The 15,807-nt window shown below is 38.6% G+C and overlaps 1 protein-coding gene across 4 annotated transcripts in view; it reads left to right on the top strand.

The window, feature by feature from the left end:
• LOC150083322 (sodium/potassium/calcium exchanger Nckx30C-like) overlaps positions 1–13,719 on the top strand; it is a 238,400-nt gene extending 224,681 nt beyond the window's left edge. For all 4 annotated transcript variants that reach the window (XM_090377179.1, XM_090377180.1, XM_090377177.1 and 1 more), the window contains one exon: positions 12,737–13,719. In XM_090377179.1, coding sequence (XP_090233305.1) covers positions 12,737–12,998 — 262 coding nt within the window. In that variant the 3' untranslated portion in view covers positions 12,999–13,719. The remainder of the gene's footprint in view (positions 1–12,736) is intronic.
• The last annotated feature ends 2,088 nt before the right edge of the window (positions 13,720–15,807 follow it).

Genomic DNA, 15,807 nt, shown 5'->3' with positions numbered 1-15,807 from the left:
TACTTGTACAGAGCAAGAAAGGAAAGCTACCTTTCTTTATTTTTCATATTTCTATTACTAACACTTACTACTTTACGCTTGGTCATACCGGGCACTGCTCCTGCCTTCCCGTGCGTGGCCAGAAACCTTGGCAGAACAAGGGCCAAAAGGAGCAATTATGGAACATAATGTGTTTCCTCCTCTAGAGCCGACAAGCTCTCGGCCAGACATAGAAACCGAACATGACACGTCGCAACCCAAGAGGTTTAAAACCAACTCCTCAGCGACAGATTTTCCTGCATTTCTCATAATGCACTCTCTTACAGATCAACTTCTGACTACACTGTGTCCGTTTCTTATCCGGAAACACCTGGAAAGTCTGCCAGGATCTCCTAAGACAGTCAAGAGACTGCAATCAGCGCATCTACTAGTAGAAACAAACAGTCGGAAACATTCACAGTACCTCATGAAAATTACAAATTTTGCTGCATTTCCAGTACAAGTTTCTCCCCATGGAACCCTAAACACATTAAGGGAGTTATATCCAGCTGGGATCTATTGATTGTCTCAGAGGAGAAGATAAGTCAAGAGCTTCAGGAGCAAAATGTAATTGCAGTGAGAAGAATCATAATTAAAAAGGACGATACACTCACACCTACAAGGAATATTATACTCACTTTTAATACCCCAAACCTACCTTCGTCCATAAAAGCAGGTTATCTTCTTTGCCGCATTCGACCGTACATTCCTAATCCCTTGAGAAGTTAAGTGCCAAAAGTATGGCAACTCTCAAACGGCATTATTTTATTTTAATTCAACATGCTTTAACACGGTTGGTGTCAACTGCATAATTCACAATATGAGTATTCCCAACCCCGTAGGCCTATTTGAAGTATTGGCATGTATAAGAAACCCAGTTTAGCCCAACTGTGGATCCTCTGATCACACTCAAAATGATTGTTCGGCAACAGAAATGATCTGCCCTACCTGTAAAGACAATCAGCCTACTTATTTTGGACATGCGACTGGTAGAAAACTGAAAAGAAAATTGAAGTATACGAATGAAAACAAAGTAAGCTTTCAAGAAGCGAGGAAATTTTCACCCGGTATTACTAAACGTGCATATTCCAGTGTTGCATAAAAATATCAATCAGTGGCCACTCAAACTGACATTAGAGTCCCTTCAAACACATTAATTTCTGACTGGGCACGAACTGTTCTCTCTCAACAACAGTCCAATATCTTCAAGCACTTGAATCAGGAGCAATACTGCTCTTACAGTACCAGCGAAATCTCCTCCTCCAATGATTGATGGTGCATAAAATAATCGAGGTTCAAACGTAAAAAAAGAATATCCAGGACATATCCATGGATGCAACTGACTCGTCCAGACAGGAAGACCCAGTCTTAGAAATATGTGGAAGAAGATATGGATACCGGTCGGCCATTCTTCTCCAAAAAAGACAAACCGAAGTTTGAACGCCATAAACCTGTCGCATCAAAAAAAAACAGTCAGATACAGCTTCTTTTACTAAACCCGAATAATGTCTTATCTTCTACAATGGAATTGTATACTATTTCGTAGCAACTTTAACGATATTCAAGATTTAATTAAACGCCACTCTCCAGTTAGTTTCTGTATACAGGAAATCTATTTAACTTCTCAAATTTCTTCCAGCATAAAGAACTATTCTATCTATCAACATGATCGTAATACTTCAACTTCCTCCCGTGGGGGTGTGGCCATCTTTATCAGCTCATAGATCCCAAGCAAGCAAATTGTTTTGAACTGAAATTTAAGTTGCTGCACGTTTTGCTATCCCAGATTGAGTTAATATTAGTATCAATTTATCTCCCACCAAGTCATACCTTCTCTTACCAAGACCTTGAAAACCTACTAATACAGCTACTGCCCCCTCTTTGTCTCTTGGGCGATTTCAATTGCCACCACCCCATATGGGGATCTACTAAATTGGATAGTCATGGCCGACTGATTGAAACCTTTTGTAGATAAAGCAAAAGCTTACCATTCTTAATACCGGGGCACCTACTCGCATACAATTACCAACTGGACAAACTTCTGCAATCGATCTCTCAATATGCTCCCCGATTCTGTTCCTGTTATGGACGATCCCATAGGCAGTGACCATTTTCCGATTATTTGTGATTTGCTCACTACACAACAACCATTAGCCAAATCCTGCAAGAAATGGAAGTTCTATCGAGCCAATTGGGTCAAATTTCAGTCAGCTGTCACTCTGGACGAGAAATTTATACGAACACAGTCGATAGATGAAGCCACAGATTACATCACTTCACACCTACTAGGCCCCGAGTGCCAAGCGATAGTGACATAGCGATTTTTTGTGCCATATATAAAGTGCTCTTACTCAGCGAATAAGTTATATTTATTTTAGTGTCTTTTATTCCTGTTTTACTCAAGTGATTCTTTATTTAAAAAGAATCGAGAAAGGAAATTCACCTTTCTTTCTTTATATATTTAATCCATATTAGCCCAACTAACTTCCTCAACCGCTTGGTCACTGGTGGCACAGCTCCTGTCTCCACGTGGCGGGGCCAGTAACCTGGGAGAAGAAAGTTACTCTCCCGGGGCTAAAAAGAGCAAAGATGGACTTAAATAATTTTCTCCTTTAGAGCCATCAAGCTCAAGGTCAGAAATGTTCAATGAAATGACTCAAACCAACCTAAAAGACTTCGAATAGAAGTAGTGTCATAACCTCCCTAACTTTCTGGTGATACACTCTGTCTACGCAGCCTGGATAAGCTATCACTATTTATGATACAAAAATATTTAGAATCAATTGCAGGATCACCAAAAATGAAGACTACAATTAGGAGACCTTGTTGAAACAGCCACCGCCAAACATTCTGAGGGGCTGTTAAAGACAAACATTTGGTAGGTTTCCAGTATCTGTTACTCCCTACAATACTTTAAATTCATCGAAAGGACACACACACACACACACCTGCCTTCAGTGTCTGGGAAGGAATTAGTCCACAAACTTAGTAATCAGTGCGAAGCGCATAATGATTAAAAAAAATGGAAATCTCGTACCAACTCGATCCATCATTTTAACCTTCAGCACTCCTGATTTGCTATCCACTGTGAAGGCTGGCAATTTAAACTGCCGGATTCGGCCGTACATCCCGAATCCTCTTCGCTGTTTTAAATGCCAGAAATATGGCCATTCTCAGCAGGCATGCAGAGATGATGCCATCTGTCCTATATGTGGCTCTAAAGACCATACATAAGCAGATTGTTCAGCCTCAACCCCCTTGTGTCCCAACTGCAAAGGAAATCATCCTGGGTTTTCTAAATCATGTGATATGTGGAAAATTGGAAATAAAATTCAGAGATACAAAATAGAACATAAAGTAACATATCCTGAAGCACGCAGACAAATGATGTCGACCATGCCCAGTCAATCTTATGCGTCTCGCACCCGAAGCTATATTTTAACTGCAGCTCAAACAGACGTGTAAATACTGCCGAACACCTGTTTGGCAAATTGGGTTAAAGAAACCCTATCAGCCTCTAGAAAAGATACTCTTAAAACCAGTGAAGTCACAAACACCCCAATTAGTATCCCAACTGATATTCCAACAGTCTCGTAGGACACTGAAAGAATGAAAACTACTAAAGATTGTAAGAAAGCTGAACCTCAAACAAACAGTATGGAAGTGGATGTACACCCGGATTATGAGAAACCCATCCTAGAATTGCATGCCAATGACATTATGGGTACTGGTCGCCCCACATTCCCAAAAAAAGACAGGAAAAAATGTTCCGCATCCAAAAAACAGACAGATCGAATCATCCTCAAATAAACCTAAATAATGCATAACATCATACAGTGGAATTGCAGAGGACTAAGCAGCCATTCTGATGACTTAAAAGATTTAATAGCTCAATTCAACCCAATAGCTGTATGCTTACAGGAAACATTCTTGTCACCCCAAGTTTTGCCAAAATTCTCCAATTATATGATGTATAGACGAGATAGAAACTCAGTCTCCTGCACGTGGAGGAGTATCCATTCTGGTTAATATTAACGTGCCAACCAAACCGATCCAGTTAGTAACAAATCTAGAAGCTGTGGCTACTTGTATTGCAGTTGGTACATCAGTTACTCTTGTTATCGTTTATATTCCACCATTTCTACTTCTTTCCCATTCAGAACTTGACAATCTCATTACACAACTCCCAACTCCAATTTGTCTTTTCGGTGACTTTAATGGACACTAGCCATTGTGGGGGTCCGCTACAATGGACAGAAGAGGCAAATTAATTGAAGAATTTGTGAATAATAGCGATCTTAATTTACCAAAGACAGGATCTCCTACTTACATCCATCTACCTACAGGATCTACTTCTGCATTTGACTTGTCAATTTGCTCTCCATCCATCTTTCCAATCCTGACACGGTCAGTATTATCCGATTCCTTTAACCACTTTCCAATTATTTGCTCAATACAAACAGCGGTAACTCAAAATCCTAACCAACGATCCAATTGGAAGTTTAGTAAGGCGAACTGCGATGGCTATTCTGCCCAAATGCTGTTAGACAGAATTTATGCCACTCACTTCTGCAACAGAATCATATTGATGATGTTAACTACTTACATCACCAATCAGATTCTGACTGCGGCAAATGCTTTCGTTCCAAAATCCAAGACATTTCGTGCTCACCGAAATCACTGGTGGAATACAGAGTGCTCTTATTGCCAAGCAAGATAAAAACCGTGCATTGAATGATTTTCAGAAGTCTCCTACTACCACTAACTTAATTGCTTATAAAAGGCTAAAAGCAAAACGCGATTCCTGGATTGCTTTTGCATCGACAATCACAAAAGACATTGACACACGGATCATCTGGAGAAGGATACAGGCGCTAAATGGCAAATTTGTTCGGCTGCCCTCTCCCATACTTCACTGGAAAGGAAAAGACATGTCTACGCCCGAAGAAGTTGCCAATACGTTAGCAGAATCTTTTGCCACCATCTCTGCTTCCTATGCATCCTCCTTCCAGAGCATTAAAGATCGTGCAGAACGGTAGAAAATTAACTTCTCAACGCGCCTCTCCTTTCCGTACAACCAACCCTTTACATTAATAGAACTGAAAGAATCATTAAATAGATCTCACAACAGTGCTTCAGGGCCAGATGGTGTTCATTACATTATGCTAAAGCATTTACATGAAGAGGACTTGTGTACCCTGTTGATTTTTTTTTTTAATCGGATCTTCTCTGAAAATGTCTATCCTTCTTCCTGGCGCCATTCGTTCATTATCGCCATACCGAAACCAGCAAAGATCCTATCCTGGTTTAAAATTATAGGCCAATACCTCTTACGAACTGCGTAGGGAAAATTTTCGAAAGGCTGATTCATACAGGACTCACTTACATCATGAAGTCACAGAATCTCCTTCTAGACCATCAGTATGGATTTCGGAAGAACAGATCAACGCTAGACGTGCTTATCAAAGCTAAATCTCACATTCGCAATGCCTTTGTCATGAAACAACATCTAGTCATGGTCAACTTAGATCTTGAAAAGGTATTAGACACTACTTTGCGTCATGGTATAATGGAACTTTACCATCCGGATCTAAGGGAACGGTTGCCTTAAATAATTCAGAATTTCTTGCGACTTCGGTATTTTCAGGTCCGATATAAAAACGCACTCTGCATCTCACATTCAAGAGGAAGGCGTACCACAGGGTTCGATACTTAGTCCAACACTATTCGCAATTCGAGTTAGCAATATGACATGGAACATCCAAAAACCGTTGAAACTTGCATGTATGCAGAAGATCTTACCATTTCCTGTCAGTCCAAAAGTATGACCACCATTGAACGGCAGCTCCAACTAGCCATTAACCAAAATAGAATCCTGGACTTTCGTGAAATGGTTATCGACCATCAGAAAATAAATGCACTGCCACTCACTTCTGCAAGTTACTGGCTCTCCATCCTGATCCTGAACTAGAAATAAACAAAACTCCAATCCCGCTTGTTAATACCGTTAGATTTCTTGGACTGATATTGGACAGCAAGCTAAACCCCCAAGTTCACTTCACTCATTTAAGAACTACTTGTCTAAAGCATATGAATATACTTCGATCAGTCTCGTCAATGTCATGGGGAGCTGATCGGTATACCTTACTGCACCTGTACAAGTCCCTAATCCGTTCACGCTTGGTTTGCTGTTCTTCAGTATATGACTTTTCTAGGGTAAGCACATTAGAACGGCTGAACGTCATACAGCACGGTGCTCTGAAGACAGCCCTAGGAGCTTTCAGGACTTCTCCGATTCGGCTTTGTTGGATTCTTTAGGATGAGTTTAACGTTTGCCATCTTCCAGAAAGTCGGGAAGGTACCTTCTCTGAGACGGAGGTTATATAGGTTTAATAGTAAGTTCGAGCGTACTCTACCGTTTTTTTTTTTTTTTTTTTTTTTTGATAATTTCGGGTTCCAGAAGGTCCGGTCCAGAGCATCTATTTCCCTTTATTAGGTCTGCTGCATTGCTGATATCTTCCATGGTGAAAGGGTGCTCTTTTGTTGCCGTTTGATGAGTCTCGTTGGCCTGGCAAACTCGGCTCTGTTCTGTTGTCATTGTTTGTATCCCTGGATGAATGGCAGCTTCAAGGATATTGTTGATGGTGTGTTCCCAAGTGATAGTCAAGTATCCTTCAGGCGTTTTTAGTGGCTTCAACTACTTTCCCTCTGGGGAGTTTGTTGGTGACGAGCTTGTATACAAGTCCCCAAGGGTCCTTGTTTCCAGTGGTGGAGACCAGGCGCTCCCAGGATTGGTTTTTGCTTTCTCTAATTTGTGCTGTATAGGCGTTTCTCGCCTCTTTGTAGCTCTGTCGTAGGGTTTCAATTTCCGTCGTCGGTCAGGAGCGCCTGGCTCGCTGAAAGGACGGTCCAATTGCCAATGTTATTGGCGGCATTCCTCGTTGCCATGGTGACATCTATAGTGGCCTCCCATAATGTGTTGCAGAATGTAGGCAGATTGTTGGATAAGTTTAGTACAGTTGAGGTTGCCAAGAACTCTTCCAACCTGGTCCCGTTTCTGGTACCCTGTCTATCTGGGGTATGGCTGTGCCACATGACACAGCCATACTCCAGATAGACAGGTGGGAGCAGTTAACGTCTGCTCCCACGATGAGTTTTGCATTTGGGAGCATATCACTAGCCAGACTTAAGTACCTTACTGCGAAGTCGATATCCTCACCCGGACGGCAGTAAAGGTCTGTGACATAAAACGCTTCCAAGGCCGTGGTGAGCTGGGCACATGCGGCCCAAGATGTGCATAGCTGAGTGATTTTGGTCACCGTTATATCTGGGTTTCTTACCAAGATCGCTGCTCATTGGGTGTTATCCCCCGTTTGGACTACTTTGTATGTTATGGGATAGCCCCTGACAGCCTTCATATGTACATATGGTTCTTGTAGTATTACTACATCAATGTTTTCTTCTTCCGCCTTCTTGCGGATTTGGTCGGCGACCGCCTTGGCTCTATGTGCATTTATCTGCATAAATTTAACCTCTGTGATGTTATATTTTTTAGGATGTGTTCCCATAATTGAGTCTTGATTGGAATAAACTCTTTGCTTTGAGGTATGTAGGACATTGACCATCTCTGGTTCAATGTGCGCTATCTAACTTTAAACTCTTGCAGTTTGCACAGGTTGGGTCGGTGTTTTTGTTTGGGCAGTCATGGAAGGCGTGACCTTTTGCTGAACAATGCTCACACGTGGGAATTGTCTGGGTGCATGTGTGGGTTGTATGCCCAAATTTGCAGCACCTGTAACATTTGGGCACAGTCACATGCTCCCGTAAGTGGTAACTGCCCAATTAACATTGATTCTGTTTTGGGTGCTTAAAGCCCTCCATGCCATGGGCGCGAGCTCAAGAACCCAGTTCTGGCGGCTTCCGTCCCTTGACTTGATTATGTACTTGGGCGTCATTATGTCTTCCATATTCCTGTCCGGAAATATGGCCTGTAGATTTCTTTGGAATAGCTCCTCTGATAGTTGGTCTGGGGTAAGGTCTTTGGCCAGGTCATATATTACGATTGAAGGGCCTCGTTTTTTTGGGCGCAGCAGCGGTTAGTCCTAGTTCAGGTATTTTCGGATTTTCTATTATTCTTTGTGGTTCCTCTCTTGTTTCCGTTTCTATCAGTCATTATTTGGGATTTGAGTTGTTCACTGGACTGGTTGTCGTGGGGTTTTGTTGGTCGTAGGACCACTAAGTGTGGTTGTTTTGGTAGGGTCTTTCTTTCGGGTTCGAGTACTTTGCTGGCCACTATCGAATCACTTGCTGGTGTCCTTACCGCTTGTGCATACCATGGAGCGCGCTGTAGCATTTGTTTGTCTCCATCCATGTTTCGTACTTCCAATATTGTCTCTGCCTTCTGTAGTTGGCCGAATGTGTTCATTAAGATGGCTTCGAGTTTATTCCATTGGTGTACGATTACTGCTCGTAGTACGGATGTTATTCTGCTGCTGTTTTCCTTCATCAGATTTTCTAAGGCCGTTCGCAGCAGTAATGTTTGCTCTGAAACTGTTCCCTTTGGTAGTGTTGGATCAAGTTCAGCATTTTCTAAAGGCTTGGGTTTGGTCATCTACCCCTATTGGGGGTTCATGCTGATCCTTTATTTCGCTGGTTACTCCGGGTTTTCCGGTCAGATTTTGGTACTGTTCCATTTTTGTTTTTTTATTTTGGCAATTGGTCTATGATCCTCGGCCTCTTCCTGTCTCTCTTCAGTTTGGCTGAGGGTACCATTCTCAATGAGTTCCGTGTCGTTTTCATGCATTTTATTTGTTTTTCCGGATAATCAGAATTGTCTGGTTTATCGAGGTGCTGCTGTTTTCCTACACAGGTCTCTTCAGGAATCGCTGAAAGATGCCTCACACGAGTCCGTACGTTAATTTGGAGAGGAACACTACTGTCTGTGTGTTTTTTCCTTCCCCCACCGAAACACATGGGGGTACAGCCGAGGGTAGAAATTCCCCTAGAACGATGGAAAATTTTTCCTTAGCTGTTTCTGAGGATGCTAAAGATGATGGTCAGATCAAAAAGTTGGGAAATGCACGAGAGAGAAGTTCCACTTCATCATGAAAGTTTATGGCAGAGGGGGGGGGGGGTAAGGGCGGTCACTGAACGCATAGTTTGCAATTAAAGGTTAACTGAGTCACAAGAAAGTTGGGGCTCTCGTTCAGCCCAGGGTATACACTAATGGGAGGCTCCTTCCCAGTCAATGGCCAGATCCTAGCGCGGCAGCCGCGTTATACCGGAGAACTTCTCTATTTTCCCTTCGCGAGCCACATGGTGACCATACAGTCTCGCAAACAAAGGAAAACAGAGAATAATGCTAGTATCTGGCGTAAATCCCAATAGAATAGCAAACGTTTCTCACCGAGGCACTCCAATAAGTTTAGTCTTCTTGTGGGAATACATTGTGGCACTTACTGTTGATTAAACACTTTTTTCCCTAATTTCCAATGTTCAGTTTCTTAGCAGGAATGTCATGAAATCTCCTCAGACACTGTAATCGGCTGATACGTGTTTTCCTTAAGTAAACAATATTCCCTGTGGGAACGGGGTTATTCTTCAAAGGGATAGTAAAGTGAAGGTCAATCTCTATTGCAGATGCACGAACGTAGTGTCTTCGTTCGCACGTTCACACTTCAGGCAATTATTCCAACTGCTATTGTACGTTGCAGGGTTATCATGTGGAAGGAAGGTCAGCTTTAGTATAGAGAATTTAGGAACAAATATGGATATAAAAAAATTACCTGATCATACTAGACATCAGAAGGCACTCGAATTGGATCATGCATGACATCTCGATTCTATCAGTATAAAAATCCCATACTATGGAGTAAGAGATCACCACTTAAAAACACAATAATACGGAGCACTGATTTAACCAGCCGCATGCACCATGACAACAAGTTATCTCAGTGCGAAGAGAAGTGGTAGTTGCACGGGTATGAATAGGAAATACGTATCTGACTCGCCCCCATCTACTCACAGGAGAGGGATCCTCCTCGGTGTCCACGCTGTTCAGCACATCGGTGAAACATATCCTAATTGACTGCCCACAGTATCAACAGGACAGAACATCCGTCCTGTCTTCTCTGACAAATCTGCGAGAACCGGTGACATTAAAGCATATTATTGGCGATCAATGAATTTTTATCTTTTCTGAAAAAATTGGAGTTTTTCATCCAGACATCGATTCCTACTACTGAATATTAATGAGAAATATAATCAAGAATTACCTGGAATTGTTGACATCTGGAGATACAAAAACGTATTGTTTATTCTGCAAGATTAAACTACATGCATATAATTGGAACAAGGCAGGTGGAAGTAATTCCCAAAATGATAAATTCCACGCAGAACAGATAAAAACTTCTCCTCTGCCACACACTTTCAACGTAGTGAATAACAGCATATTTCAATCCTTCAAGATGGCGGATCGAAATACAAATTCCTCTTCCCATATGCTGTTAATTTTAGATCGAAACTACAAATACCTTAACTCTAAAATAGGAGTTAATAATTTCATTAGTCGTCTTCATCCCAATTTGAGATGAAGGATAAAAATATAAACGTCAAGTAAAAATATAAACATCATTCACTCGTATATTTGATTTTAACCGGAATGTAAGTGCAGTTTTAAATGATTCTATATGTCATTTTAATGGAAGATAAAAATAGCGATTTGTCTCAGCAGTTTACCATAATACTCAAAAATAGTTACTGTAAAATTGATTTGAATCGAAGTGTAAAATCACCTTTTTCATGATTGACACACACAGATCTCAGAACCTCTTTTTTCACAATTAAATGAAAGCTAAAATATATGAATTTAAAGCTATAATGATCGAAAATGATAGTTCAAATTGGAAAACGGTTGTTCATGAGGCATGCATGGGCAACAGATATATAATTTAAATTTATGTACTGTGTACAATGTTCCTCAATTTCCTCAGTCTTTACTGAAATAATGCTAATCGGATTTTGATTTATCGCAAATTCAACATGTCCACACGTTGAATTAATGCGTAATTCTATTTTTATAAAGCAAGCAAATGTAAGGAGTGACTCTACCACACAAATTCGATATACTCTTGCTCGAGAACAGTGAAATTTGTCATTATTTTTTTGCAGATAGAAATAAATTAAAATAGTGACGTCCCAGATTATAAACACCCAAGTTGATTACCCTGGAATGGTGGCTTTCCTGTATAGGTGGTGTGCCATGCAGTGAAGTATCATTAACGTTTTAGTAAAGTTCAACTGCTATAACCCGAGAAATATTTATAGATAAAGAAATTAATTTTATTCAATTTATCGACTGGTGGTGTGGTATCGATGTTGCCAAGTCTATAATTGAGGCCAAAAGTTAGGTTAAAATGAATTCTGAGATCATAAAAAATATGCTATAAATTATTTCAAATATTTTGTGGAAAGATCATTGCGTTTTAAAACGAAAATGTCTCGTGAATCTTAACCTCGATTACCAACAACTGGAATTAGTCTTCCATAATTGACAGCCAAGTAACTTTCACAACGAGCTCTCATTCTATTTACAAGGTTAGTTTCATGAGAAGGCTTCATGGTTATAAAAAAATCCACTCCCCTGCAAAAGTAGTTCTTTACAGATTGGGGATTCTGCGAAGTCAGCATACCCCCGAATCATTTCCTTAAAGCATTGGAGGCATGCATAATCGGAGTTTGAGGTCCATAGATGTCAACACAATCCGAAGAATCTCATTTTGAAGAAATTTTTCTGTTGTCTGAGCTGTGTGTGTAGAAGGGCACTGTCATCCATAAAAAATCGATTCAGGAACTATGGCAACTCGAAAGAGCCTCTCCTACAGCTCAATGATGAGTCCCTGTCAACTTTTTCTAAAAGTTGGCCCTATTTCTCCAGTGTCAGTCTAATGGTCCAGCGAGTGTCAGTTTTTTGAAAATCGGAATAAACCTTGTTCAGAATGTGAGGATAGTTGAGAGAGATCTTCACATTCTGAATAAGGTTTATTCACTAATTTTAGCGAGGGTAGGCAGAACTAAACCTCGCTGTAGGTTTAGTCTGACGTGTTCGGCAGGTTCATGAAGGTGGTGAGAAAAATCCCAGAACAATATTTCTTTCCTTTATTGTGAAAATATTTTAAGTGATGGTAAATACCATCAGATTATTGCAGATACGTCACGAAACTTCTTATGGACAAAATGCCTGAATTCACTGTGCATTGTTCGCTATTTCCGTGTCCTTTACATTGAGGTTCATTAATACGACGTTTTACAGTATTTGGAAGTTTCTCCCCTCTGGAAAATGTGATTGAATAGATCTCTTTTCCAGTCCATTAAAATTAATTCCTTGAAGTCGAATTATTTTAATCACGATGAAGTTATATAATCTCATGGAATCAGAAATAGAATATTAACTAAGAAATAAATTGTAAACAGCGTTCACATTTTCTAATCCATAAACGAACAGCAGTTCTTCGCAACTGATGCTCTCAATAGTTTAAATTAGGTGTATCGAAATATCAATGTAATGTTGTAATCCAGAAAACATTTAATTATGAAGTTAATTTTAAAGGTAAAATTTACAATACTATAAAGAGAATAATAAAGTAAACATCTTTTTATTTATGCCCTAATATTTTGTAAGGTTTATTATACTGTTTTATTTTAACCGATTTTCTTACAGTCTTCCTTTACCATGGCTGCTCTCGTGTTTTATTTTTGGACCAGTTGAGGTGAGCAGCGCGGGTATGGCGTGTTCCATCTTCATCCTCTTCCTGATGTTGATGTTTGTCATAATCTCCATAGCGATATTCAAATGGAAAATGAACGTGGGCCTTGCAATAGTGATGCTTTTTTTGTACTTTGTGTTCGTAGCAGTAAGTCTGCTGCTAGAGTACAACATTATCAGCTGTACTAAGATCATGACGGTCTTCGTGGGTAACTGAGGACACTTGGTTCGAACACTCCTCCTTGGTGCAACGATCTTTTTTTTTCACAAAATATAAATCCTTCGTCTGTAGATTTTCAAGAAGTCTGTAGCAGAGGCAGAAGTTGTACCAAACTTTAAAACAGACTGAACAAAATAACAAATAGAGGATTCTGCTTAAAACTAATAGCTGTAACATGGGAAGAAACTTGTGTAAATAAGATGTGGAACAATTGTTAAGAAATTATATTTATACGGAAAATGGAAGAACAATCAACGAAGAAAAAGAACCAGATGTTATATTTTAGTGGAAGAAATCGATATAGGTAATGACGGGTCAATGAAATATATTGTAAAGTAAAATGGTTGCTTGTTATTTTAATGAGGTTGTATATTGAAAGAGTTTTTTCTAATGAACGCACTAATAATTATTTTGCGCATAAATCATTGTGAGCCTAACGATAAATTAAAAAGAATTGTTACCAAAATTGTTGTCAAAGGAAATAATTTAATTTTTTGGACAAAAATTAAGTGTACTATTACTTTATAACCCAATAGGTCTCTTGGTTTGCAATAATACTAGTCAAGTAATCTTTTCATCCCCTGAACAAAGCTGCTAAGATTATTTTCTTGTTACATCTCCAGTGACTTGCGTTTCCGTCCATAGATGCCAAAATATGCACTTGTTTCTTTTATTATTGATAAATTTTCTCTTTTGTTTTATTTTTTACGAATTTCAAGCATGGCTTCCTTATCACGAAATAATTTAAAGGCAGTTAATTTTGAATAGTACTTGTTCAAATCATTTCAGATATTATTTATTTTTCCAACTTGCTTTTTTATTGATGAAAAAGCAAAATATATTTTTAATGTCAGCAATTCTGTGAACACAAATATTTTAATATTGATTCTAGTGTACAATTTCAGAACTTTCTTTTTTATCAACATCAAAATGACAAGCAGATCACAAACTAATATTTCATGATTTGTGGTTTTGAGTATTACATTGATTAACGTGTTTATCAAGTAGTTTTGTCTTCTAAAGCCGAATTAAGTTATGTCAGCTGAAATCATGTCACGAATTATTATACTTGCTAGTTATTTTGTATAATTAGCAAATATTCCAACAAATCTCACACATTACCTCGACGTTATTTCTTTTCCTCTTTGGACGAATATTTACAATCTATTTTTCTCGAAATATAGAAAATGATATGGTTAACAGTATGATAGATTAAATTAACATTTTTACGTGATATTCAAGTTAACATATCGAAATATTTAATTAGTTGAACTAAGCTTTAAAAAAGAAACGTAAGATTTCAAAGAAAGAGGAGTTTTATACAAGTCTTAGAATTCAAATGTAAGAAAATTCCTCGTAATTGATCGAGTATAATTATCGATGATATCGATTAAGTAATAAATAAACTTTATAAATTGTTTTATAACAGCATTTGCATTGCCAAATAACTTAATTCTTTAAAAATAATTTATAAGGATATGTCATAACAAGTGATTAATGTCCTAGCGAGAGAAACGAATGTCAATTAACAAAAGGTTAATTAATACTTAACTTATTTTAATATATGTATACACAAACTCGTCTGTATAGGAGAGTTAAAGTAAATTTATCTATAATAACTTGAGCCCATTTTTATACAACGCATACTTAAATGAAAATAAGTCTTTGCAAAGATATTAATCTCTCACGATGAGTATTTTCAATGAGTATTTTCAATGACATCGATTTCTCAAACAGAAAGGATATGAGTTTACTCCCGTGCTGCACCACGAATAAGACTTCACTAAAAATAGAAATGTGGCTTATTAGAAACGGCCATTTCGATTCGTATTAACTGCTCATCAGTGTAGCATCAAACAACCCAATGATAATTTAACATACAACATAAGAGATGCCAAAAAGGTATGAAAACAAAAGTTTTTAAATTTGACGTATTTGAGTCCTTTGCCTGTCATTGCAACACTCACCTTGGGAATTAAATCATGAAAGGGGTGTCAAATGCTTCACCGATGAGGTGCCAAAAGCAACGAAACGATCGTCTGGCAGATGACGCCAGATTAGGAATAAGTAATACTCTCTTTTTCGAGTATCTTTTAATCTCTTTTAAAAGATTAAGAAATTAATCTCTTAATCTCTTTTTAGACCAGTATTGTTCATTCGCGATGCAGTATGAGGCAGCCCTTAGTATTCTCACCATTTGAGAGATAAATTTAAAAATTGAAAGTAGTTCCTATTACAGATAAAACCTAAATTTTATAATTCATAATCGATGCAATCAATTTATAGTCATAAAAATAAATCCTTTTAAATGCTAAAAATTTTTATTTCATTCGTTTGTGCATAATGTAAAAATAAAGTGAATTTAAAATATATTTGAATCGTTTTTAGTAAGATGTAAAGTAAAAAACCGGAATTATAATCTTGTACTATTTATTGTTGGAATTGTAATTAGTTGTATTATAAGGCCTGCTTGTTCTATTTCAGTTGCACTAGAATAAGCGCCCTCCTACGAGGGTTGTTCAAAAAGTAGTGGCAACTCTGTCGTGTACACGCATTGAAGGAATCACATGGCTTACGCTTCGTATAAAATGAGATAGGAAAATTGTACAGTTGGGAGGTTTTTAAGTCTGCTCGATGGGGAATTTTTTTTATAGACTGGAAGTATGAATGTTTGTTGGTTTGCCTTGAGCAATTTATGAAGCACAATCAGCGATTTTGGTGAAAGATTATTTCATGCGGGTGGAATGGGCCACAAGTCAACTTTGTGAATGCCACTTATGACTTGTTCCTCGAGAAGCATTTGGGC

Source organism: Mastigoproctus giganteus, chromosome 7 (genome assembly GCF_048544385.1).
Source record: "Mastigoproctus giganteus isolate SK-2022 chromosome 7, ASM4854438v1, whole genome shotgun sequence".
NCBI lineage: Eukaryota > Metazoa > Arthropoda > Arachnida > Uropygi > Thelyphonidae > Mastigoproctus > Mastigoproctus giganteus.
This window is presented reverse-complemented; position numbering and strand designations above follow the sequence as displayed.